Source organism: Rhinatrema bivittatum, chromosome 2, assembly GCF_901001135.1.
Source record: "Rhinatrema bivittatum chromosome 2, aRhiBiv1.1, whole genome shotgun sequence".
NCBI lineage: Eukaryota > Metazoa > Chordata > Amphibia > Gymnophiona > Rhinatrematidae > Rhinatrema > Rhinatrema bivittatum.
The window spans coordinates 718,686,556-718,713,955 of NC_042616.1; the positions used below are offsets into that span (position 1 = coordinate 718,686,556).

The 27,400-nt window shown below is 42.2% G+C and overlaps 1 protein-coding gene across 1 annotated transcript in view; it reads left to right on the plus strand.

Moving 5' to 3' along the window:
* The window catches only part of VPS13B (vacuolar protein sorting 13 homolog B), a 2,198,633-nt gene that overhangs the window by 1,692,203 nt on the left and 479,030 nt on the right, over positions 1-27,400 (plus strand). Inside the window, 2 exon segments of the mRNA XM_029587199.1 lie at positions 753-890; positions 20,800-21,204. Coding sequence (XP_029443059.1) covers positions 753-890; positions 20,800-21,204 — 543 coding nt within the window.

Sequence of the window (27,400 nt, forward strand, 5' to 3'; positions counted from 1 at the left end):
TTTGATCGTCAGTACACATATATCCATAACAGCTTTTGCAAGGAAGATTACTGAAGAGCTTCACTTCCTGTGGGGGTATATGTACCCGTGCTGATGTCAGATCCGTCTCCAACTGCTAGCACGAGCACACTATACCCACTTGTTCTGAGTCCATCTGTCTACACTAAGGAAAACGAGATTATCAGGTAAGTAATCTCCACAATATTCATTATAATCATTAACCTGCCAGCCACCTTCCTATGTTTTAATAGAAAATCATTCTTTAATCCAAAAAGACCTTAATTTTAATTATTTTTTTTTGAAAGAAAAAGAACAGCATATCTTGTTTGCTGCTATGCTGTATTCTTCCATTTGTTAACTATTCCAATGTACCCGAGCTCTTATTATACCATTCTTATATTGAGCATATTCCATGTTCCTTCATTCCCATAAATTGTAGTCCCAGAAGTTATAATCCTTAATTGCAAAACACTTATCCTTTCATTCTCCCAAAGAGGCCACGTTTCAGACTTCGTCTTTCCTCAGGGGTTGTTCTTCCTTCAAAGCAAACCGGAACATGCATGGAGCATTCTGAGAGAGTTTAGTCAACGGGTAACTGAACCTTTCTAATCAACTCTACTCTTATGTTCTTACATGTATTTTTGTGAGCTGTATGTATAAAACATAGGCTTATATTCTACTTCATTATTGTGTAGAAAATAGTTAATCAATTTTACATTAGCTTAACAATGATTATTATCTGATCCCTACAGATCCTGGGAAGACTCTTCCAGAAGCTCTTGATTATAACAAAATATGGCTTCAAACAGTAGCAGGAGAGGCAGATGCTAAAAGCGGTATTCCATCTCCATTCATCAAACTGCAAATTAAAGATTTCCTCAATGGGCCAGGTAAGTGCTGTGCTTTTCACTGTTAGTTGTTTAGTGTGCAGCTTTAAATAAACCATGGAACCTCTCTGTGCTCTCCTCATTCTTTTGAAATGTGTAGCAGTATTTCCTAATTGATATAATTAGTTTATTTATTGCTACATGAGTCAAAAATATGTAATTATCTGGGTTAACTGAAAAAAGAGTTGCAAAATGTCGACAGCAACAGTGTGCATTATGGGAGATGTAGTTAAGAAGACCATTATAAATTATATTATATCCCTTTAATTAGTATAGTAATATAGTAGATATAGCAGATTAAGATGTTTTGATCTACTTAACCTCCCCTCTTTCCCCTGCCTAAGAATTTTTCAAAGCCATGGTGGTTTACCTTTCTTCCTTTTCCTGGAAGTTTGACATTGATTCAGCCACTTATCTGGCTAAATTATACCAGAAAAGTAGTTATTTGGCTATAATTTACCAGATAAAAAAGGGGTGTTTCAGGGGTGTTTCGGGGAAGGGTTGAGTTATCCGGCTAACCTAGCTGAATATCAGCTATTTCCGGCTAGGTTGGTCGGATCACTTTAGACCTGCTTCTGAGCAGGACTAAAGTTATTCGTCCTTGTGTGGCCAGATAATTGGCTGTTTAACCAGATATCTTTAAAAGATATCCAGCTAATTAGTGCTGTCATAAAGAATAAAAACCAAACAAATAAAGGGGCCAGCGAGCCAATCCCCTCCCTCCCCCCAAAATACCTTTTAAAGGCCCTGCCTGGTCATGCTCTCTTCATCCCTCAAAACCTTTAAATGCTGCAGAGACCCCCTGTCCTGGTATTTTATAAACGCAAATATCAGCCTGCCCCCTCCCACCCACCCACCCACAAGGATTATGCACGATACCTCCCCACCTTCCCCCCAACCCTCTCCATTCCCCCGATACGTTATATTTTATTGCCAGAAGCAAGGGACCCTCTACTCCACTCCTGGTGCCTCCAGCGCTGCTCTAAGAGAGGCAGCACTGGAAGTGTAAGCTTGAGCTTACATAGAGCAGCGCTGGAGGCACTAGGAGCGGGGCAGAGGCTCCCTTGCTCCCAACAGTAAAATATATGGTAACTTTTCTTTAGCCAGGTAATTTGTCCACTAAATGGCCTATTGAATGTTGGCCTCTAGATATTTTCTATAAAGCAAGGTTTAGTAGCCTATGGTCCTACGTCACATATAAATTAGTCCCCAATTTTACCAAACTGCTTAAATCTGATTTTGTTTCACAATCCACTATATTGCCCCTGAAAAAAAGATATCTGGATTATAAAGCAGGATTTTCAATTAAAATGCCTTAACACATTTTTTGTGATTCACTTTCTAGTTTATACTTAATTGTCCAAAGTGATGTAGCGATTAAAACCATAAAATAAAATACAATGCATAAAACATATGACAATGTAAATCAAACCACATTTTTCAGCTTTCTCCTAAAGGAGCAAGAATTTTTAAAAGATATTCCTAGGGGTGGGAAAATACTTGTATAATAGAAGTTCTTAGAAGTAAAATCTACTGTATTTATACAATGTATTTATAGTACAAAACATTTGGGCAATTTTTAAATGATGAAAATCCTATCAGTGTCCTATAGAAACATATGCACTAATAATCATATGCCAGCTTTTCCATATTTCATTTTGTTGGATGAATGAGAGTTTAGCATAATATTACTTTTTTGATTACATGCCATATGGAATAACTTTTTAAAGAATTTTTTATATTTAAAATGTGAAATATGAAGTAGTCTTTCATTGTAATATGTATACTGGAACTAAGGTTCAAATTCTCTGTTTTCTTTTGCCCATTTTATTTGCGTTAGATTAAATTACATCAAGTTATGATGAAGAATGTGCTTCTTGTACATGTCCTTTCCTTCTACGTCTCCCCCCACCCAACTAGCATCTGCATTTTTTTTCCCTCATCTCTGAATTGCAGAACTGCCTCCATTAGCAAGGTCAGTGGTTTTAAGAAACCTGGAAAATAGCAGCTACCAGAAACCCACTAGAATAATATCTCCGGCAGGTGATAGATTAGTTGGAACAAATTGGAACCATTGCACTTTAGCAATCCTGGTTTCTATCATGCCGTTTTAAAAAATGTCGTCATTTTAATACACAACCTCAGCCCTGTGAAGCAGTCCACAGCAGGTTAATTTGAATCATATGATATGTCATTGCCCTCAGCTGACACAAGCTTCGTTCCATGTGTGAAGCCATAATAAATCCATTCCCAACCGAGGCAAATTCCCTATGAGAAGGTGAACTAATCCAGGCCTCACACTGGCATGCTAGCCCTCCGTAATTGAAAGCAGGACCACCTGTTCTCAGCACAGCTAGCCTGTAGAGAGAAAATTAGCGTTAGATCAGATACTTATATTGAAAAATCATTCCTAGCTCTTGCAAGTCCAGCTGCGGGCTGCCTAACATGACATCATATGTAAACCTTAAGAATGCGCCCACTTGAACCCTGTTTAACAGTTTTGTTAACCATGGTGTTTGTTAACTTTGAAATGTGACTTTTTTTTTATTCACTGAGAGCTGACATGTGAGAAGGGAAGCTAGCTGGAGTACAGACTTTTCTAATTAACTCATGGTCATTTGCTGAAAAACGTTTGAGCTGCTTGATCATGTTTATCATTTTTCTTTTACACACACTTTTTACACTGCTGACTCTGCAGCTATTCAAGCTAAAAGACAGTGTTATGTGGTTCTGTTATGTCATATTGATTTATAAATACAGTTATATCATATTTATCCTCACTAGATATAAAGCACTGTAATAAAGTAACATAAAGACTTGAAAGAAAAAATTCAAAGGACACTAGTCTGTATATGTCCAACTTGCACATTTTGTCTTGGAAATGCTTCCCTAAGCTGTATGCACGCTGCCATATTTATTTGGCCCAGTTTAACTACGTATGGTAGATTGTGTATAGAGCTGAACAGGTGACACATTGCTGTTCATAAGTAAACATTAAGGATCATATTCAGTCCACTCTCTTCCTTGTATGCTATATGATAAAATGAAATTCGCATGAAAGCGCCAAGACAACAGCAGAGGGAAAAATCTAAGGAAGAAAGTTTACAAACATATCAGAAATGAATATGAATCATTAAGAATTTTGTAAAAATTATCACCAAAATTTGACATTTGTACTAAGTAAGCACCATTTCTTATTCCTCTTCCACCTCCAAAATCCTAGTTGTATTTTCATCTAGGTACTGTTCAACAATTGGTATGAATCTGTTTTAATAACCTACAAAGGTATCTTACATGTATGTAGGACTTCTGATTTTAGGTATTAACTGATAAACATTCTGATTGTATGCCTTTTCCATGCTGACAGCTCCTCAGATACACAAATATATGTATTTGATTCATTCAGAAAAAGTACCAGCAATAGTATTCAAAATTACCCACAAAAGCATCAATAAACACCAAGTTTTTTTGTACCCATAAGGAACCCCCAATTAGAAGCCATGTATGTATGTGATATGAAACATTGTCTTGTAATAGCGATCCTGTAGTACTCTGTTGATTTGGGGGAATGGAATAAAGATATCAACAAGGAAAATCTTCAGGGAATCCTCCAGTGATATATATCTGATTCATCCACTTTCTGAGAGACTAATGCCTTATTTCTCTGTATTCTGCATTTATTCTGCTGGTATATTATCAGGTACAGTTGCGTTATCTTTTTGGCAAGTTCATTATCATTTTTTTGTTTTCTTCTTCTCTGATCTTACTTAAACTTTCTTTATTAATAGATATAAGGTGTTTGGTCTGCCTATCAATGTTATAAAGTTTTCTTAGTATGTTCTTTCCATTTCTTTGATGCTTTATTCGTATATCTGTAACCTCTGGGTGGGGAAACCCATATAATGGACCCAAGGGCTCACATCTGAGTTCAGATATTAAGGTTCAATTTTCCAAAGGTGTCATTTCACTCTGATAGTCCAGGATTCCGGGGGGGGGGGATAGACTTCTAGACCCTTTTGGGTTGCTTAGATCTTAAACTGCCCATTTAATCCATTGTAAACAACACAGATAATCCCATAGAAGTATAGAAGACCAATAAACTTGCTGGAAGCTTTACAGATAGTTGTTAAGATGGAAAATGTTTTTACAACTCATTGATGCTTAGGGTCCAATTGATTTACAGTCAGAGTAATTAATGATTTGTGACTTTCTGCTTCCAGCAATAATGTCCAATTTGAGAAGCCAATTACTTCAGTAATTTATCTCCTTCCCCAGTCTAATTAAGGAATTTAGTTATAGTTGATTCTTCCCATTGTGAAATAGTTAGAAATGTAATCCAAATTTCTTAACAGCATGTAAAGTCCCAGTTCTCATACCTCTCCAGTATTCCTCCCTCCTCTTCCTCCTCTCCTCCCAAGTGTGTCTCACCTGGGTGAGTGGTGAAATACTCTGAAATAATACTCGTAAACTCCTTCTCTCTAGTTCTGGATGTGAATCCATTCCTCCATGATGACACAGCTGTTCTTCATGTTCTTTCTAGGGGAAAGACACCTCTTCCTCTAGATGACATGGGATCTGAGTCCCAGGGCCCTAGGAAACTCAGTGAGACTCAAAAAAAAGTGAAAAAAAAATCTTACTCAAAAGGGAAAACCAAGCAAAAATCAGGAAGGGTGAAAACACTTCCCCCACAGTCAACCAAAAAGATTTCAAAACTTTGGATAAAAACAGGGGTCAGGCACTCTCTTCAGTTCAGTATCTAGGCTTCTGTACACGTCAACTCCGAAGCCTTTTCCCAGGAAACATACATAAACTGAGGACAGCAAAAAGGACATGCACTCCCTAAGAGAACAAACCATGGAATCCACGTCCAGAGAAGGTGACAGGAGTTTATATACAGTCAGAGCACATCATTTGCTTGTCCCACTTGGGGGAGCATAAATCAAACTATTTCATGTGGACAGGTGCAAAGCGATGCACATAGGGAAAAGTAACCAGCACTGTAGTTACATAATGTAAGGTTTTATATTAGGAGTTATAACCCCAAAAAAGGATCTGGATATCATCATGGACACTACTTTGAAGTCCTTGGCTCAGTGTTCTGCAGTGGTCAAAAAAGCAAACCGAATGTTAGGAGTTATTAGGAAAGGAACAGTGAGCAAAACAGAGAATATCTTCATACTTCTCTATAGTTCCATGGTAAGACCATTCCTAGAGTGCTGTTTACAGTTCTGATTGCCACATCTCAAAAAAGATATAGCTGAACTGGAAAGGGTACAGTGAAGAGTGAGCAGAGTGATAAAGGGGATGGAACGACTTCCCTATGAGGAAATGCTAAAGAGGTTAGCGCTGTTCAGCTTGGAGAAGAGATGGCTAAGGTGGGATATGATGGAGGCCTACAATACCAGTGGATTAGAACAGGTAAATGTGAATCTGTTATTTATTATTTCAAATAATACAAAAACTATGGGACACTTCATGAAGTTGGCAAGTAGTACATTTAAAAGAAATTGTAGAAAATTATTTTTAACTCAGTGCACAATTAAGCTCTGAAATTCATTGCCAGAAGATGTGGCAAATACAGGTAGCATAGCTATATTTAAAAAAAGTTTTGGGCAAGTTTTTAGAAAAGAAATTAATAAACTGTTATTAACCAGGTAGACTTTGTATTAGCAGCATGGAATCTATCTACTATTTGGGATCCTGCCAACTACTTGTGACATAGATTGGCTAATGTTGAAAACAGGATGCTGGGCTTGATGAACCATCCGTCTAACTAATACTGTACCTCTGAACCTACTTAGACTTTTGATTAAAACCTTCTGTTAAAAAATAATACGATTCTTTATGTATCTGTTGTAAATTATCTTCCCTATTTTTCACTCCCAGTTTCATTCTACACTTCGTATGTTTCAGCATTTAATTTTTTTTTAAACATTAGGGGGCTATGATGTTTGTGCAGACCCGCCCCATTGGCTAATAGGGCTCAGGGTCTCACAGGGGAGCAGTGGAACAAGTAGACACACCCCATGTTCCCAGGTTCTTCAGAAGGGAAAGAATAAAGTCATTCAAGCTGCTTAGGACTTCTGGAGGTCATCATCTTCTTCTAGTAAAAGAAACCATAAGAACATAAGAAATTGCCATACCGGGTCAGACCTAGGGTCCATCAAGTCCAGCATCCTGTTTCCAACAGTGGCCAATCCAGGCTACAAGTACCTGGCAAGTACCAAAACACTTAGCAGATCCCATGCTACTGATGCCAGTAATAGTAATGGCTATTCTCTAAGACAACTTGATTAATAGCAGTTAATGAACTTCTCCTCCAAGAACTTATCCAAACCTTTTTTAAACCCTAACTGCACTAACTACATCTTCTGGCAACAAATTCCAGAGCTTAATTGTACATTGAGTGAAAAAGAATTTTCTACGATTAGTTTTAAATGTGCTACTTGCTAACTTCATGGAGTGACCCCCTAGTCCTTCTATTGTCTAAAAGAGTAAATAACGGATTCACATTTACCCGTACTAGACCTCTCATGATTTTGAACACCTCTATCATATCCCCCCCCTCAGCCGTCTCTTCTCCAAGCTGAACAGCCCTAACCTCTTTAGCCTTTCCTCATAGGGGAGCTATTCTATCCCCTTTATCATTTTGGTCACCCTTCGCTATACCTTCCCCATCAGAACTATATCTTTTTTGAGATGCAGCGACCAGAATTGTCCATGTTTCTTATTCTTTTGTATAACTTTTTACAGATTTTTATAGAATAGGAGTCTCTGCTTTTCAGCTGATTAAGGCTTTTAATGCAGGTAAACAGTCCCGCCAAGAATGGACATGCCCCCCTTCACTTTCCTCTCTGTTCCCTCCCCAGCAGAGTTAGTAAAAGTGCCCTGCTGTCAGTAGTGTGGGTATTTTTACCCATGGCAAAAAAACAGGAGGGGGTTAGGTCAGGAGAGAAAAAGAATGCACAGGGATTGCATTTTCTATTCCTCCTGCGTACTTCCCAAAGCAGGTACAAATATACACACTGACACTGGAGTCTCATTCCCCGCTGCTCTGTATTGTGAAAGGAAACCTCTGCGGGGAATTGCCCTTTGAAAATGTGCTTATAGTACCACATTTACTTTGAAAATTACCCTCTAATTCATTGTATATTGTTCTTCATTTCTCAGTATTATTGTGATAAACTCTTTCCTGTCTCCTTCCAAGATGTTTCAGTGATTCTCCATGATGCTAACATTCATCTCTTTCAATTCCTAAGTTACACTTTTCTGGGAATAATAATTAACTTCCACATTATGGGGTTAATTATGTAACAGCCCACATAAATTTTAAAGCTTTATACCAATTTTCAAAGGAAAAGTATATGCATATTTTTCATTTGCATCCAGTTACACCTGCTTATTTGTGCAAAGATTTTTTTTCCAGGAAAATGTACACACTCTAGTTTCCAAAATGCAAAAACATGCACACAAGTGCGAGTGCCTCTGCTTCCTGCTGGTAAACGTATCCTGCATAGGTTTACCCGCATATCAGACAGGCCATTTCCAAGGATAAAGCACTGTTGTACCCACAGAAATGTCTTGTAAATGACCCTCTATAAAGCTAGTGTGCAGGTGCGAGCTCCTATTTCATGTTTACACTATGTTTATGGGATACTTTTATTTTTCTGTCGCATCCAGGATGTAACATAAGATTGTCTCTTGGAAGTTGGACTTGAATCACCTCTAACACACTTTTTACTTTCTTTGTGCCTGTTCTTTTAACTTACACTTTAGCCAGTAATATCTTCAGTGTCTGGGTTTATGTATCTGGCAATCAGTTGGTTCTGCAAGGACGTTTGAGAGCAAAGCATAAAACAGGTCAAGCTAACTATATATATACATTGCTCCATTTGTATTATTTATACGTTCTGTGTTAAAAGTCCATGCTTTTTGTCATTATGAAACCGCTGAAGTATTTTAAATGGATTCAATGTGAAGTTTTCTGAAATTAGTCAGTATTTGGAGAGCCTGATTCAATGCTGAATAACGTGTGTGTGAGAGTGTATCTTAAGTTATCGGATCTGACAATTCCCAGTGTTATACTGCATGACACACAGTTTTATTTTGGATAACATCTTTATACAGTGAAGCCATCTATTTTTTCTGGCTTTCTCTCAAACATCCAAGTTCCTCTTTCCCTTTTCTCAGTTTCTCCCACCTTCTTAATTTAAAACAAAGGTATTGGATGATGAAGCAGAAGAGCAGCTCAAAAATCTGTCTGACATTATTTTGAGAGCTTATCCATGATGGAATTAAACTTCAGATTAACGTATTTGACAAATATGTGAGTCTTCACCATGAATTATTCCCCTCAAGCACCGAAAAAAAAAAAATCTAAAACAGCCTCCATCCCACCTTATCAATTCAGCCTCTGTTCTGTAAAAGTGAGTTTGAAATGTTTTAGTCCAGTTTGAAAGTATCAGCTGCAGCTAGTTTGCTGACTTTTCTTTCTTCTCAAGAAATGTGAAAACGAATTACTCCTTACTTCAGTCAGAAACCTCTTTATTCCAGTATCCCCCACTTTTCTTCAGTTTGGTGTTTCTCCCCTGCATTTATGTTTTCTGCCTAACATAAGAACCTGCCATACTGGGTCAGACCAAGGGTCCATCAAGCCCAGCATCCTGTTTCCAACAGTGGCCAATCCAGGCCATAAGACCCTGGCAAGTACCCAAAAACTAGTGTAACATCCCCATGTCTAATCGCTTTGTGGGAGCATTCCTGGGTCCAAGACTGACCTGGCAGGAACCCCTCCCCATGAGAACTCCATCAATCTTTGTGTGCTTGGTGCCTCCATCTCCGGAGAAGGTGGTAGTGGGTGGGATTTCCCTGCCTTCACCACAGGAAAACCCAGAACACAGGTGGCAGTATTTACAAATATTTACCAGTTTTATTATATTATATCACTACATATATTTCTACAAGATATCAAACAGCACATTTATCTGCCTTTGGCTATTAGTGTCACTGTTGTTCTCACCCTCCTGGTGGACTTAACACCATCTCCCAATTATCCACATAAGAAAATGCCATACTGGGTCAGACCAAGGGTCCATCAAGCCCAGCATCCTGTTTCCAACAGTGGCCAAGTACCCAAAAACTAAGTCTATTCCATGCTACTGTTACTAGTAATAGCAGTGGCTATTCTCTAAGTCAACTTAATCAATAGCAGGTAATGGACTTCTCCTCCAAGAACTTATCCAATCCTTTTTTATAAACAAGCTACACTAACTGCACTAACCACATCCTCTGGCAGCAAATTCCAGAGTTTAATTGTGCGTTGAGTAAAAAAGAACTTTCTCCGATTAGTTTTAAATGTGCCACATGCTAACTTCATGGAGTGCCCCCTAGTTTTTCTATTATCCGAAAGACAGGCCGATACAGTAAAGTGCGCAGGAGAGCCGGCACTCTAAGGTGAGCACCCACTCTCCCAACGTGCGCCCAGGCACCTCTCCTGGGCGTGCGATTCAGTATTCAAATGAGGGCCCGCGCTAATAAGGAGGCGCTAGGGACACTAGCGCTTCCCTAGTGCTTCCTTATTGGCTGAAGCGGCGGCTGTCAGCGGGTTTGACAGCCGACGCTTAATTTTACCAGCATCGGTTGTCGAACCCGCTGCCAGCCATGGGTTCAGAAAATGGACGTTGGCAAAATAGAGCAGATTTTTTTTTCTTTAAAGATTTTTATTTTTTTTATTTTTGGGGCCTCCGACTTAATATCGCTATGTTATTAAGTTGGAGGGTGTACACAAAAGCAGTTTTTTCTGTTTCTCTGTACACCCCTCCGACTTTTCTGTAAACTTACCTGGTGCCATCCAAAATTAACTCCTGCCTTTGGCAGGAGTTAATTTCTGAAAGTAAAATGTGCGGCTTGGCTGCTATTAGTTTGGGGGGGGGGGGGTTGGCTGTGATTACCTCTTACATAGAAACATAGAAACATAGAAATGACGGCAGAAGAAGACCCAACGGCCCATCCAGTCTGCCCAGCAAGCTTCACACACCTTTTCTTTCATACTTATCTGTTTCTCGTAGCTCTTGGTTCTATTTCCCTTCCACCCCCACCCCTATTGTAGAGAGCAGTGGTGGAGCTGCATCCAAGTGAAACACCTAGCTTGATCAGTTAGGGGTAGTAGGGGTAGTAACCGCCGCAATAAGCAAGCCACACCCATGCTTATTTGTTTTACCCAGACTATGTTATACAGCCGTTATTGGTTGTTTTTTTCTTCTCCCCTGCCGCTGACGTGTGAAGTATCAGGTTTTTTTTGTTTTTTTTCTCCCCTGCCGTTGAAGCAGAGAGCTATGCTGGATGTGCGTGAATTATCAGTTTTTCTTCTCTCCTGCCATTGAAGCAGAGAGCCACGCTGGATATGCATTGAGCATACTGTATAAGGGGGATATAATAGCACGTCCAAACAGGGGCTAACGGTGCGCTCGACCTGAGTGCACAGTTCTGTATTGGCCTAAGAGTAAATAACTGATTCACATTAACCAGTTCTAGACCTCTCATGATTTTAAACACCTCTATCATATCCCCCCTCAGCTGTGTCTTCTCCAAGCTCAAATGTCCTAACCTCTTTAGTTTTTCCTCATAGGGGAGCTGTTCCATTCCCCTTATCATTTTGATCGCCCTTCTCTGTACCTTCTCCATCGCAACTATATCTTTTTTGAGATGCGGCGACCAGAATTGTACACAGTATTCAAGATGCGGTCTCACCATAGAGCGATACAGAGGCATTATGACATTTTCCATTTTATTCACCATTCCCTTTCTAATAATTCCCAACATTCTGTTTGCTTTTTTGACTGCCGCAGCACACTGAACCGACAGTGTTATCCACTATTTTGCCTAGATCTCTTTCTTGGGTGCTAGCTCCTAATATGGAACCTAACATTGTGTAACTATAGCATGGGTTATTTTTCCCTTTATGCATCACATTGCACTTATCCACATTAAATTTCATTTTCAACACACATTTCTCTTTTTTGTCAAAGCTCTACAATTTCAGACATTATTTGATTGTGAAGTGATATTTGACTTTAATTTAGCAGTAAAAGTCGGGGTTTTCAGATTCAAATCCCCAAATGATGCTCCTATCTCTACCATAGGAGCTGATCACCTTCATAGTAAAGTTGAGGTCTGATAACCTTTTCATCTTGGTTGATTTTCCTAGGCTGACAACTCATTAAACTGCCTCTTCCAGTTGCAGTTCATTTCAATTTCAGCAAGCTTCCTGCTTATCTCCACCCAGGAAGGAAGGTTTCACTAGTAAAAACATCATTAATTTAACTGAAGGAGACGAAGAAAGTAATCAAGAAAGCGAAAAGTCAAGCGGAAGAAAGGATTGCCAAAAGATTGTATATATTCGTTATAATTGTAATTCTGTAAAAGTTATTCCACTGAATTCAATGTATAGCGTTGTTAAAAATGTGAACCGGAGTGAAGGCCTCCGCCAATACTTCGGTATATAAAAGCTTATAAATAAATAAATAAATAAGTTGTGTTTTTTAATCAGTATCACAAAAAGATGACAGCAGAACAAACTTCTTAAATCATGTATACAGTGATCTAACATGGGCAGCTGGAATTTTTGAGCAACCCTCTAATACTTACTGTCCTTTGCACAATTTAAAAGAAATAGTGGGTCAACAGAGAACTACAACCACAGGGGCTTCAACTTGATTAATATTACTAAAAAAAAACAAACAAATTAAATAAATAATATGACAAACCAGAGCCAGCCAAACAATACAAGAAAACCCTTTACCACAGTACCTAGGAGACCCATCCACCATGTCACAGCAGATGGGCCATTTTCAGTCTACATTCATTACAAACAGAGGTAAATAAAATTACATCATACATCCTTCCACCTTTAGTCTAGCCAGGGCTTCAGGTATTATTCAACAAAGTGCTGCCACAAATCCAGCCTCTGTTTTTTCTCAACTGGGTCCCCTATCAAGCATGATTACATCACACACCCTTCTGTCATCATCCAGTGCAGCAACTCCCAAATTGCCCCAACAGTTTACAAGGGTCTTGTAGTGTTGTCTGTTGCCAGCTGGGAAAGTCTGATCCATACTGTTCTAAGTAAATAATGGCTCAGATAATCTACCACAGATATGGATGGGACAATTGCAGATTTGTCCTGCCCCTCCCCCCAATAAAATACAACACTTTTTTACACTAAATATCTAATATACACTCTCAAGATCTCCTGAAGGGAGGTAAATCAATACCATAGTCCAATAAATGGATAGTGTTGGGTCATTACAATCCTTTAATACTTTCTTGAGCTCAATCATGACCAATATACTGACAGCCTTGAGTTTGTGGCCATGAACTAATATTACTGTTGACTTTCTTAAGGCTGCAGCTCCATGAAGGTTGATCCCTCAACTTTACTCTGGAACAATACAGACTAGCAAATAATAACCAGAGGTAACCAACAGTAAGCATAGCTAAATCATTTCTAGACAGTAGCTGCTACTGACAGGTAGAACCACCCAAGTCATGGCTACTCACGGTGCATAATTCATACATCTGATTGAACCAATTATTGTAACCTTTGCTGGACCATTGAAATTGACTGGTCCAGTGCATTCTCCTCTCTCCCCCCCTCCCCCCCCCACTGCACTTTGGCCAGATCAGTATATCAAAACCTCATGTGCTGCCAAGCCCATAGCACAATCATATGTATTTAATTGCATATGTGTGCCCAACAGACATATAACCCATGACCCAAGCAATTTGCCCAATTCCACACTGGTATAGAGAATAGGGAAAACAGAAAAACTAGGACAATAAAAACTAACCCAAACTGTGTTTGTACTGATCATGGGCCTAGATCTAATATAACACAACATCCTCCAGCTGCACACTACCAATATATTCTATGACATCATCTGAACGACCCAACTCATTCACACTGGTGAAGGTAGGAGCTTAGGAGAGGAGACACTCAGAATCTGGGCCAGGTGCATGTTATTAAAAGCAACTGCAGACCCAGCCACGCTTCCTCCTTAAAAGTTATCTTTTTTAAAAAAGATATTTGGGCCTATAGAGGTGAGGCAGTTTTCAAAAGTGCAAAGTTCATGGGTTTTTCATCAGCTTCAAAGAAAAGGTATTTTAGCATGCTTTTCCTTTGAAAATTGCCCCTGGAATAAGTATTCACAAGGAGGATAACTTTCAAAGCTATTCGCGTTACTGCATATGTGAGTATGACATACGAGGAGAGATTGAACAATCTAAATATGTACTCCCTGGAGGAAAGGAGGAGCAGGGGTGATATGATTCAGACTTTCAGATACTTGAAAAACTTTAATGATCCAAAGACAACGACAAACCTTTTCCGTCAGAAAAAAATCAGCAGAACCAGAGGTCACGAGTTGAGGCTCCAGGGAGGAAGACTAAGAACCAATGTCGGGAAGTATTTCTTCACGGAAAGAGTGGTGGATGCCTGGAATGCCCTTCCGGAGGAGGTGGTGAAGTCTAAAACTCTGAACGATTTCAAAGGGGCGTGGGATAAACACTGTGGATCCATCAAGTCTAGAGGGCGTGAATAAAGAGGAGGCAGCAAAACACTGCACGGAGCGGCAGTAGCCACAGAGGCATTCAAACACTGCACGGAGCGGCAGTAGCCACAGAGGCATTCACTGAGCGGGATGCCAGTGGCCAGTAGTTGGTGTTCCACCTTCACAGAGCGGAAGGATGGAGGGTTGCTATCTCCAAAAAAAAAAAAAAAACCAAACAAAAAAATAAAAACAGGGGTGGGTAAGAGTATGGGTAAGGGTGTGGCCTGCTTGTTACAGCGGTTGCTACCCCTAATTGAGCTGGACGTTCACTTGGATGCAGATACGGCGCTGCTCTCTAAATTGGTGGTGGGGTGGAGGGTACTGGAAGCCAATAGTAACAGGTGGGAGAGAATAAAAGGGGAAAAAATGGATAAAGTGCGTAGCTTGCTGGGTAGACTAGATGGGCCGTTTGGTCTTCTTCTGCCGTCATTTCTATGTTTCTATGTGAGCATAAGTGTACACGCAGAGATTTATCCTAGTATTTTATAAATTGTGTAGCAGGAGCTGCCCAGTTTATAAAATACCAAGAACTTAAGCTTTGAAAGTACACACAGATATTTCAGAATACATATATATTTGTATTGCTTTCCAGGACATGGATTCCTCACCCTTCTCAGCACTGGGAAAAGACTGGGCCAAGCACCATCACCGGTTGCCATCGGCACATGGCACCGGCTCTGGAAAGACACCGGCATCGGCAGTGTTGCCTCCAAAGTGGCCCCGTGGTGACAAGCTTACATCTTCAATCGAGCCCAGGAGTCCAAAATGCTCCCCACTGATTCCCATGTTGGTGCCGGGCACCAATCGCCCTCATTTCGCGAGCGGTCTGGTGGCGCCTGCTTCTCCTCCACCCGCCTTACCTATGGTGACCTTCAAGGAGGAGATGGATCGCAGGGTTAAGTTGGCAGTGTTCCGAGCCCTCAGAGGCATCGAACCACCGGGCCCATCGGTACCACCACCGCCGATGCCAGAGCCTACTCCCTCGATCCTAGCACTGCTGCTGGAGCGTCTCGATGTCCTGCTGGACATCCTCTCTATGCAGCCGGTGCCCAGAGGCCCCTTGATGACCTGGCAGCCATCAATGCCTCCCCCCTCCGGAGCAATACCCATTGCCAGTTCTTCCGAGGAAGAAGACTCGGCGCTTCTAGAGCCATCGGGGTCTCTCCTCGGCTACTGCTCCCAGCTTCGGTGCCATCAGTGTCCCCAATGCCTCGAGGTCCCAGGCCAAGGGCCTCTCTCTCTCAGGGATTTTAGTGAGGAGGAGGCTTTTTATGACCCTTGGGAGGACGATACTTCTGAGTCCTCCGAGGATGTCTCCAAGGATGTCCGGTCGGAACCATCCCCTCTGGAGGAGCGGTCTCCACCACAGGACTTAACCTTTGCCAGGTTTGTCCACTCCATGGCAGAGTCCATTCCCTTCCAATTCTTAATGGAAGAAGATGCCAGGCACTACATGCTGGAGGTGCTCCAGTTTGTGGATGCACCAAAAGAGGTGGTAGCTATTCCCGTGCACGAGATCTTCAAGGAGTTGCTCCTGCATATCTGTGAACTTCCTGTCTCCATGTCACCGGTAAACAGGAAGGCTGATGTTGTCTACCTTGTACAGAAGTCCCTGGGGTTTGAGCGGCATCAGCTCCCCCACCAGTCGGTAGTAGTGGAGTCTGCCCTCAAAAAGGCAAAATGCTCCCGAACTCATGGTTCCACACCCTGGGTCGGGAGCATAGGGAATGGGACAATCTGGATAGGAAGGTGTACCAAGAGGCAATGTTAATAGCCCGTATTGCCTCCTACTAGCTATATATGGCCCAGCACTCCCCAAATCTATGGAAACAGATTCAGGAGCTGGCGGAATGCCTACCTCAACAGCAGCAGGATGCATTCCTGGCGCTGGTCCGGCAAGGCTTTGAGAATGGTAAGTACGAGGTGCTTTCCACTTATGACATTTGAGACATCAGCTTGCGTGGCTGCAGCTGGCATCAGAGCCCCCAGGTTGGCCTGGCTCAGAGCTTCGGATCTCCACCTGGAGGTCCAGGAGAAACTGGCGGACCTCCCTTGTGTGGGCGATAACCTTTTTGGGGACAAGGTCCGGGATGCTGTGGCTGAGCTGAAGGATCATCATGAGACCCTCCAGCATTTTTTGGCTAGTTCCTTGGATGCCCCCTCCTCGGCCAGAAGGTCGGCAAGGCAAAGGGGCCTGTAGGTCATTCTACCACCAGAGGAAGTACTACCTTCTTTTTTCCCGTGGACATCCTCAGCAGGTGTCCTCTAGAGGCCGCTCTAAGCAGCAGAGGGTCTCTAAACCTCAGCCAGTACCTCATCCGAAACCCATTACAGGGTTTTGACTGGGAGCAAGGAAGCAGGAGCCCAGTCATTATGCTGTCTGCACCAGACCCTTCAGTAGGAGGCCGTCTGCGGTTCTTTCTGGATCGCTGGCTAGCAATCACCTTGGACTGGTGGGTCCTCTCCATCATTTGACAAGAGTATAGTTTAAACTTCATGAGTGAGCCCAAGGATGGACCCCCCTCCCCCCGTGCCCCTCCTGGGGTCAGTCTCCCCCTCAGGAAATACTGCTGTGCGAGCTCTCCTCCCTCAAACAGGCTAGGACAATGAAGCCTGTTCCTCTTCGGCAGCAGGGGATGGGTTTTTACTCTCGATATTTCTTGATCCACAAGAGGACTGGGGACTCTGTCCCATCCTGGATCTCAGAGCTTTAAACCATTTCCTCAAATGAGAGAAGTTCAAAATGCTCTCCCTCAGCACTCTGATTCTTACAGAGGGAAGACTGGCTTTGCTCCCTCAATCTCAAAGATGCGTATGCTCATGTGTAGATCTCCCGCAGTCACCCGAGATATCTCTGCACCAGGCATTTTCAGTACAGGGTCCTGCCGTTCGGCCTTGCCTCGGCACCTCGCATTTTTACCAAATGCCTGGCACTGGTGGGAGCACACCTGTGTGCTGCCTGAGGGCACAGGTATTCCCCTACTTCGACAACTGGCTGATCAAGAGCAATTCTGAAGTGAGAATGCTTCAATCTCTCCGCTTGACCATTCAGGTGTTGGAAGCTTTCGGGTTTGTCATCAACTACCCGAAGTCCCATCTGACCCCGTCAATGTGCCTGAACTTTATCGGTACTCGTGTGGACGTGGCAGAGGCCAAGGCATATCTGCCTCGCGACCAGGTGCTCACCCTGGTGGCTTTGGCGGGCTCGGTGCACTGGAGCCAGCAGGTCACCGCCCGCCTCATGCTCCGCCTTCTGGGTCATATGGCTGCCACAGTCCAAGTCACACCTTTTGCTCGCCTGCACATGCACAGGGCACAGTGGACCCTGCAGTCCCAGTGGCAGCAAGCTTCCCAAGACGTCAATGCACGTATATGTGTCACGCCACTGCTCCAGACTTCCTTATCCTGGTGGAAGGACCTGGCCAATTTGGAACAAGGGATCCTTTTCCAATCCACTTCCTTCCAGGTTATTCTCATCACCGATGCATCCACACTGGGGTGGGGTGCCCATGTGGAGGGGCTCTGCACATGGGCACACCACCCCAGTGTGGGGTGCCCATGTGCAGAGCACCCCACACTGGGGTGGGGCCTGTGGTCAGCTCAGGAAGCTCAGTACCAAATCAACTTCCTAGTGCTTCGGGTGATCCATTACAGTCTATCAGCATTCCAGGATCGCTTGGTGACTAAATCGGTCCTAATTCAGACTGACAATCAGGTGGCGATGTGGTACATCAACAAACAGGGAGGCGCGGGGTCGGTTCAGATTTGGTCCTGGCCTGTTCTCACGGTATATCACTCCAAGCGGTGTACCTGACAGGGACAGAGAACGTAGTGGCGGACCGTCTCAGTCAGGCTTTTCGGCCCCACGAGTGGTCCCTGGATCCAGCGGTAGCGGACATGATCTTCCATCGTTGGGGCATCCCTGAAGTGGATCTTTTTGCCTCCCCCTGAAACAACAAGGTGACTTTCAATGCCCTCTAAATGAAACCTCACATAAGAGTAGCAAATGATTGCACTGCTGTTTTTCTTATGTTATGCCATTTCCATCTTCAACTCATCCCAGATGGTTTCTGTAGTGTTTCAGTCCCTCCTATTTACCTCATAGTTTAGACCAATGTAATACTTTATATATTGCAGTCTCTCAAACTACCACATTTATTTATTTATTTAACGGTTTTTCTATACCGATATTAGTAGGCACATCATATCTGTTTACATCAAACAATAGATGGAAAATACAAAGAACAGGGAAGGGGCGGGGGGACAGCATAGTGCAACATGGTGCATATGACCCTTACAAATGATTCAAAATGTGGCTGCTTGCTTCCTTACTGGTGCAAAACTAAAGGATCACATTACAACCATTCTACAGTCTCTGCACTGGTTGCCAGTCCAAATATGGATTCTTTATAAACTCGCAGACACAGTCCATAATCTACTACATAATGTCAATAATCCATGGATCAATCCTACATTTAAAAAATCATATCCTGGTTCATACCCTCAGATCGTCCAGTCAGAACCTTCTGGATGGCCCCTCACCACAGATGCCCAAACTTTCAGAGACCCTGGAAAGGGCTTCCTCAACAGCGGGGCCCCATTTCTGGAACTCCTTGCCACACAATATGCACAAAACTACAGATACAGTACTATTTAAGAAAGCACTCAAAACATTTCTTAAAAAAAAAAAAAAAGCATTTGATTGCTAATATCTTTCCCTGTTTTGTCCTTAATAATATCAGTGTGGCCCTGTTCTCCACAGGCTGGGTTATAAATTTTTTAAATAAAATAAATGTAGTGTACTTGGATTTCAGATGGTTTGCTTAGGTGACTTATAAATAAATTGGTTGCCCTTGGTATGGACTGTAGAGTGACTGACTGAATTAGAAACTGGTTAGGAGGCAATAAGAGGTAGTGGTAAATGGAGTTCACTTTTAGAAAAGGAGCATTAATAGCGGTGTGCTGCAGTGATCGGTCCTTGGACCGATTCTTTTTAAAATTTTTGTGAGAAACATTGCGAAAAGTTTGCCTTTTTATGGATGATGCCAAAATCTGCAACAAGATAGAAGCCAGGAAGGTGTGGAAGACATAAGGAAGAATCTAAGAAAACTTGAAGAATGGTCATCGATGAGCAAGTAATATACCAATAAAGAATTTACTGTTTAACCGAAAAATGGCAGTATAATTATTTTGACTGTGCATTTGCTTTTTGAAAATCTGCATGCTACTAATTTTTGAAGAGTATTAAATCAAATTTTAAAAAAAGCCGGTTTTGATGAAAATGAAAATTCATACATTCAGTACATTATTAATGTCAGTAATAGTACCATGAAATAAATTATCAAGCTCTTATTTGAACCAGACTTCCAGTCTGCTTGGGAAAACATTAAGCAGCTTTCTCAGAAATGATATGTCCACAGAAAAGGAAAAAAAGAGAGAATAGTTGACCTGTTTCCATTTCAATATCTAATCATGTCACAATTTCTCTAGGTTCAGTTTAAAAGCCATATATTGTATATAATTTGAAAGATAAGAATCTAATCTTTCCATTGATACAAATCATTTTGGATGGTTTTGAAGATACTTTGACATAAGGATCCACATCTATATCTTATGAGGAAGTGTGTTCATCTGAAATATTAGGGCAGTGCATGGTGTGTTTGTCTTCCAGACTGTGCTTACTGAGAAACACATTAATTATATTTTTGATGACTAAGTGGATTTAATGAATATATACTTGTCCATAGCTACAATAAAATTAAAGGCAAACTGTGATCAGAGTTTACAGTGTCTTATTGGCTAGCAAAATGGAAGTATTTGCTTAGCTAGACAATATATTGTAGACCTACCATGGGCCCTGAGATAGTTTCTTTTGAAAATGGTAACAGTATTTTATTTTTTAGTGTGTGTGTGAGCATCTATTTGTGCTACAGCAGTAGAGCTGTGATATCAGTGTTTCCTTTCCCACTCTGAGAAACAGGTTTCGACATTGCTCACTGCTCACTGCTCTTCTGCTACTAATATTAAAGCCTTCCACAGAAGCCAGTTCAGGACTTGTTTTTGGATCTCATTTGATTGTTCAGTTAGACCGTTATTCACCTGGTTAGAAAATAAGCTACCTTAAATTTTAAGCAGGAAACTTTATCCATAAAAGCACATACTATATTTGTAGAACTGTGTTGTTTTCATGAACTCTTATTGGCAACAACTCTGGGGCTAGTGATACATTCTGAAAGTAAAATTGAAATGAAAGTTAAAATTGTATTTTAAAAAATTCTCTTGTCTCTTTTCAACTTTTTCCACAGCTGATGTCAATTTAGATCTGTCAAGACCATTGAAAGCAAACCTGAGTTTTGTTAAATTGGACCAGATAAACTGTTTTCTGAAGAAAATCCTGACCAAAAATGAATTTGAGATCGGTATGGAGACTTCTGCCTCACCCAGTGGAGTTCCAAACATAGATGAGATACCGGCATTAAGTTACACGAGAAAGGTTTCTGGCCTTGCTCTGCATGGTGATGGAGTTCAAAAAGGTTCTGTCCAAGACAACATGTGGTTAGCAGTGTCTTACTTTCAGAAGATTTCCATTCACACTGCTCAGATAGTTGTTTCCATGGAAACTGTACCACACCCAGAGAAACCTTGCCTTTTGGTATCCTTAACTAGCCTCCAGGGAAGCCTTGCTGTCCGGGCTGGACATAAAACACCAGGTAAGTTACCAGGATCATTTATTTATATTAAAATGCGTTGTGCCAAAAAATAATTGTGATCATCTGGTTAACCTAACAGGGGTTCAATTTTCAAAAAGCAGTGATATTGAATTTCAAATATTAGGCCAGTCTTTTATTTTGAGGTTGCTTTGAGATAATGCCATCTATATGGTAAGCATGCTTTGTAACAATTCATTGCAACTGTGTGATTTAAAAGCTGAAGATGTGAAATTTGTCACATGACACATGAAAGACAGTAGGTGTGTTGGAAAATTCTTGAATAACCATTAAGAAATTGGGGGGTTACATGATGTAGTGAAGCGTAGCAGACAGTCTGTGTAGTTCCGGTTACCACTCCCCCAGTTGCCATTTATTTTACACTTTCCAGGACCTCCGCTGCTTTCTTTCTTTGCTCCAGCACACGGCAAGAGGCTGTCTTACCAGAGAATTGTTTGGCGGGTGGAATGTCCATCAAACCAGTGCGAAAAACTGCCGAGAAAATGAAACCCCAGAGCACAAAAATTGCAAACGCCCGGGAGGGAGGGGGGAGAAGAACCAAGTGCCCTTCTAGAGCATATGATTGCCACTCTCACAGACGCCGTGGTACAAGCTGTTGAGAGAAAACTTGATCAAAACCTGGATATGCTAACCACTTGCATGCAAACGATTCAAGACTCTTTAGAAACATTTAACACTCGTATGGAGACTTCAGAAGCGCAGATGTATTGTAATGAAGATGAGATCACTGCGCTGCAAACAAAAGTTGCAAAGTTGGAAAAGGCTATAACGGAGAAATCCGACAAGTTGGAGGACTTAGAAAACAGATCCAGGCGCAATAACATTAGGTTGGTTGGCCTCCCAGAATCCTTGCCAGACCCTGATTTGTGTCTGACTCTTGAAACTTGGCTACCGGGAGTGCTGGGGCTGCCGGATCTGCAAGATCATATACATGTAGGACGTGCGCATAGGCTGGGGCAATGGCGTAATAACATACCGAAACCGAGAGTGGTAATGGCCCGAATCCTGAATGTTGCTCATAAAGCAATGATCCTGAGACAGTTTAATAAATGACGTACCTTGGAATATCAAGGTGCTAAGATTTTATTATTCCAAGACTATTCCGTGGTAGTCACAGTGAGGAGAAGAGAGTTCGCCACCACGTGCAGTGTGCTGGCATCTAAACAATTCAAGTTTGTATTGATATATTCTGCAAAGTTGAGGATATGGCATGATGGGAAAATGAGACTCTTTGAATCAGTACAAGCAGCGCAGCCATTTGTGAATGCGGTGTCTCAACAATCATCACCACCTGCTTTGGAAAACACCACAGAGAATGGAATACCATCTTGAAACCAGCGCAGTCTGATGTGAGAAATGGTTGGCTGGTTTTCTTTTCAAGTTCCAGGAACGGCGCTGATTAGCAGATGGCTACACTTGCTGGTAGAATTATATCCTTGAACGTTTGTTTACTCGTTTGTTCCCTGATTTCCGGGGCTTAGATGTGAACACTTAATCTTCTTATACCTGAGTTCAGATTTTATTCTACTGCATTGACTAAAGGTTTGGTACACTGTTGTTTATATTTAGGATAACCTGTTTTTGTTTATTCTGCTTCTGTGATTTTGCAGAGGGTTTATTAGTGAGGGGGGCGGGGCGGTACACGAACGCACCTGTGTTGATTTCCCTATTCCAATGCAGGAACAATGACTAGATGTAGTGAAGGAAGGGAGATATGGAGATGGGGCTGGGAGGGTGTGAGGAAAATGGGGTGGTGGGAGTGGGGTGTGCGGAGGGTGGGAAGCTTGCATGTCCTGCTAAACCTGTGACCACTGGAAAGAAACTATTGTTTGGACCCCATCAGAGTACTGGTTCACAAATCGGAAGCTGTGAGTTTTGCAGCTGCAGGGAAATCCTGTCTCTAACACTCCCCTATATAGTAGCGACCATCACCTGTTTTTGTATAATATCAATATGGGGACGGTAGTTAAATGTATCACTTGGGATGTTGCTGGTCTGAGTACACCTGTGAAGAGGGAGAAAGTGTTGTCCCATATCCAGAGTTTGAAAGGTACTATAGTGTTTTTACAAGAGACACATATGTCTCATAAAGAACATATGAAGCTCAAATGCAGATAGGTGGGGCAGGTATTTGCTTCCCAGGGCACAACTAAGAGTCGTGCATGGCCATTTTGCTGCACAAGTCAGTTCCTTTCATAGCAGATAAAACAGTAACAGATAGGGAAGGGAGATATGTTGTGGTATCTGGTTCTTTATTTGGGTTACCAGTCATCTTGACGGCTATTTATGGGCCAAACACTTATGATCCTGCTTTTTTCATGGGGCTGCTGTCAAAACTCACGGGATTTAGGTCTGAGGGGCTTATACTAGGGGGAGACCTAAACTGTGTCATGAATCCCACGGTGGATAGATATCTGGTGAATTTACTGTCCTATCACAAAGCAGCTGAAGGGCTACATTTTTTTTTGTAATACACTGCAACTCCTGGATATCTGGCAAATTTTAAACCCTCACACTAAAGATTATACTCACATTGCTGGATCTAATCCCTGCAAACCTAGATTGGATTATATCTTTATATCTAAAACTTTATTTGGCCGTTGCTTCAAGGCAGAGATTGAAACTTTGACCATATTGGATCACTGTCCAGTATCCTATACCCTAGAGTTAGGCCCCCGGCATTTTGCTTTTAAGTTACTGAAAATGCCGGCATGGCTTGTGCAAGATGCTGGCTTTAAATGATTTCTTGAAGAGAAATGGTTAGATTTTGCACATCATAATGCTCAGCATATTTCTCAAGCAACACTCTTTTGGGAAATGGCGAAAGCTGTTTTGAGGGGGGAAATAATTGGATATACTATTCGGAAGAAAAAGGAGTTGGATATTGATTTTTTTTAGAGCTTACCCAGAAAGTAGAGGAAGCTAAGCAATTTTTCTTAAATTAAACTTTCTGAAAGCAGTCCTTTTGGTCTCTTCATAACACTCTTATTGCTAAATTACATACGCGAGCGCTTGTGTCCACGATTGCTTTCAAACATAACTTGTATGTATACAGTAAAAGGTTGGTATACTCCTGGCAAGGCTAATTAAACCAAAAGTGGGATCCTCCTTTATAACAGCACTAGCTGTACCCGGCCATGCATTGCTGTGGCTCAGTCTGGTTAAATGGAAAAGAAAGAAAAGAAAAAGCACACGTTTCGAATATGGTTAATTTCACAATGCTTGTGGGTATACAATATTTTTTGTTGTTCCATTGTCTGTGCAGATATAAAGATTGTCTGGTTTGCCGACTCTAGAACACGCAATATATAATTGTCCATGTGAGAAGCAATCCGTGTCTAGATGTAAACCGCATAATTCTAGAAATGAAAAAGAATGAAAAAAGAAAAACATAAACTATACTCACTAAATGAACGGTATGGTAAACGACACAGCTCAATTCCAACGCAATGTCACACGAAATAATTAAATCAAAATGAAAATAAATCGAAATCTATGAAAATTCAATTTAACAATGCAATCGGAAACATTGAAATGGAATCGTAAAATATTTAGTCAAAGCCGTTAAGCCCATTAAAACGGGCAAGATTTTTGTCCCCTCTCCTCCTACGTCTTTGCTCTGCTCCGCTCCCCCCCCCCCCCCCCCCAGCACCACGAAGGGCCAGAGGCGGCGGCGGTGGTAGGAGCTGCAGCAGTGGCGGAGGGGGATCTCATAGGTGTAATGGTCCTGCCATCCCAACTCCCTCCCCCCTTCCCAGGTGGCGGAGGGACAGGCTCAGACCCCTTTCACTCTATCCTTACAGACCCCAACTCCTTTGCTCTCCCATTCCCCTCTACACTGAACCCCTTCCACTGTAACCTATAAGTGGAGAGCTGGGGGGGGGGTAGAGAATCTCTCTCTCATACAGCCCCCTACATAGGCTTCCTCTCTCTCTCTCTCTTGCACATACACTCTCCCTCTGTCCCTCACACATGCACGCCCAATCCCTCTCACACACATACACAATCCCTCACGTAGTCTCCCTCTCTCTCTGGCACTCACACTCGCCTTCAGCGCACATTACCACACTTCTCTCTCACACAGTTAAAACGGGCGGGATTTTTGTCCCCTCCCCAACTAAGTCTTTGCTCTGCACTCGCAAGAGCTTGCAAAGTTCCCATGCCAGTTGTGTCTGGGAGAGAGAGGAAAACACTCCGCCGCCCCCCCCCCCCTCGCAAAGGGCAGGCGGCAGGCACTGCAACAGATTTGGGACACGTTGCCTAGCTTACTTTGCTCTTTCTGGCAGACCTGTACCTTTAAGCAATCCGATCGGGGGCTTGAGAGGAAGGAGGAAGCAGGGCTCTGGCTTTCACTTTCGTCACGGTGCTTTGCTGGGAGTGGGGGTGGAGCGATGCCCATGTAAACTCTTCCAAACTAAGACCCACGGGCGGGCTGACAGCACTGCCTTCCCCCTCCCTCGCAGTTGCGAGATATTTACTTGGCTTTTCCTTATCTACGGGACTCGGGGTGGGGGAGGAGGGTGAGCTGTTCTCTGTTCAGCTCTTTGCGCTTTGGCTGCTGCAGGCTGCAGCTGCTTGTGATCTCTTCACAGCTGCTTTCTACTGCATTTGCTCTGCTCCGGCCGTCCCAACTCCCTCCCCCCCCCCTTGCCCGGTGGTGGACGGACTGGCTCGGCGACTCTTCTACCCTTTCCTCCTCCTGTGTGTAACTGTCCAGCAGTCCCTACTCCCTCCCCCCTTCCCCAGCGGGGGAGGAACGGGCTGAGCCATTTCTCGGAGCTGCTCTCTACTGCGGTAGAGTTGCTCTCTACTGCGCATTTGCGGGCCATGGGTCAGAGCCCATTTATATTGTAGATAGCGTGTGTTGCTTGTACGTCCAACAGATGGTGCTGTTTTTCCAAAAAAGCATGTTTTTACCTGTCACAGGTGTGACATCTATATAATATAGGTATATAAAAACACGCGCGTATTCGAATGCAATGTTGTGTAAACATTTCAAAGCAATCGGTGAAGAACTTTCGGAGATTTAAGATTTTGAACAAACGAACATTTACATTTTTATTTATATAGATTAAAGGATGATCAGGGCAATTTGGTGTTTACCTCGGAGGAAATTAGGAGAGTATTCCAAAAATATTATCATTAGATATACTCCAAAGACCAGACTGATGTGGCTGATAGGGATGATTACTTGTCTGATATTTCCTTGCCTGTTCTAACGGCTCGTAAGTTGGAGTTTTTGAATTGTCCTATCAATGATGTGAAGACTCACACCGCTATAGGTGAGCTCAAGCCTTTGAAAGTGCCCAGGGCCGGGTGATCTGACAGCATTATTTTATAAGTCACTGCATGGGGAAATAGTTAGTTCTCTGAAAAACTTGTTCCAAGAGATGGTTGAGAAAGGGGTAATGTCAAATACTATGTGCTACCCAAGCCTGGTAGGGACCCCAGCTAACTGCTTCCTATCATCCTATTTCACTGCTGAATATTGATATTAAGGTATTTGCAAAAATTCTAGTGAATTGCTTGAAGTTAATTTTGCTTGATTTGATCTCTATAAGAGAAGCAGGATTTATCAAAGGGAGGAAACCTAGCAAGAATATTCAGAACATAGCAATTATTCAGACCCTGTGTGTGGCCCATGGGGTGAAGGATCCAGTTCTTATTGGGTTTGACACTGAGAAAGCATTTGACTGAGTAGATTGGTCCTTTTTGGCGAAGGTATTGGAACTTACGGGATTTTAGGATTTCATTAGAGAGGCAATTCAGGTTGTGATAGTAATCCCACTGTTAGAGTGTGTGTTAATAGAGATCTGTCGTCTCCCCCCCCCCCCCCCCCTTTCAGTTTAACTAGGGGTATGAGACAGGGGTGTGCCCTCTCTCTCCTCTACTTTTTATACTATCCATTGAACCAGTGATACGAGTCTTAGAAATGTACCTTCACCGTTTGGAGTTCATCAAATATAACAAACTTCCAGCAATATTTTTGTTTGCTGATGATATTCTGCTCTTTTTACCAAAATCTAAACACCACTTAGAGACCATACTGGCTATGCTTGCCCATTATGGTAGTTTTTCAGGATTTAAAATTAATACTGATAAATCAGAAGCTTAAGCTTTGGCTCTGGTAGAAGGATTGGAAGAATTCTGGGAATATTTTCCATTACAGTGGGCTAAA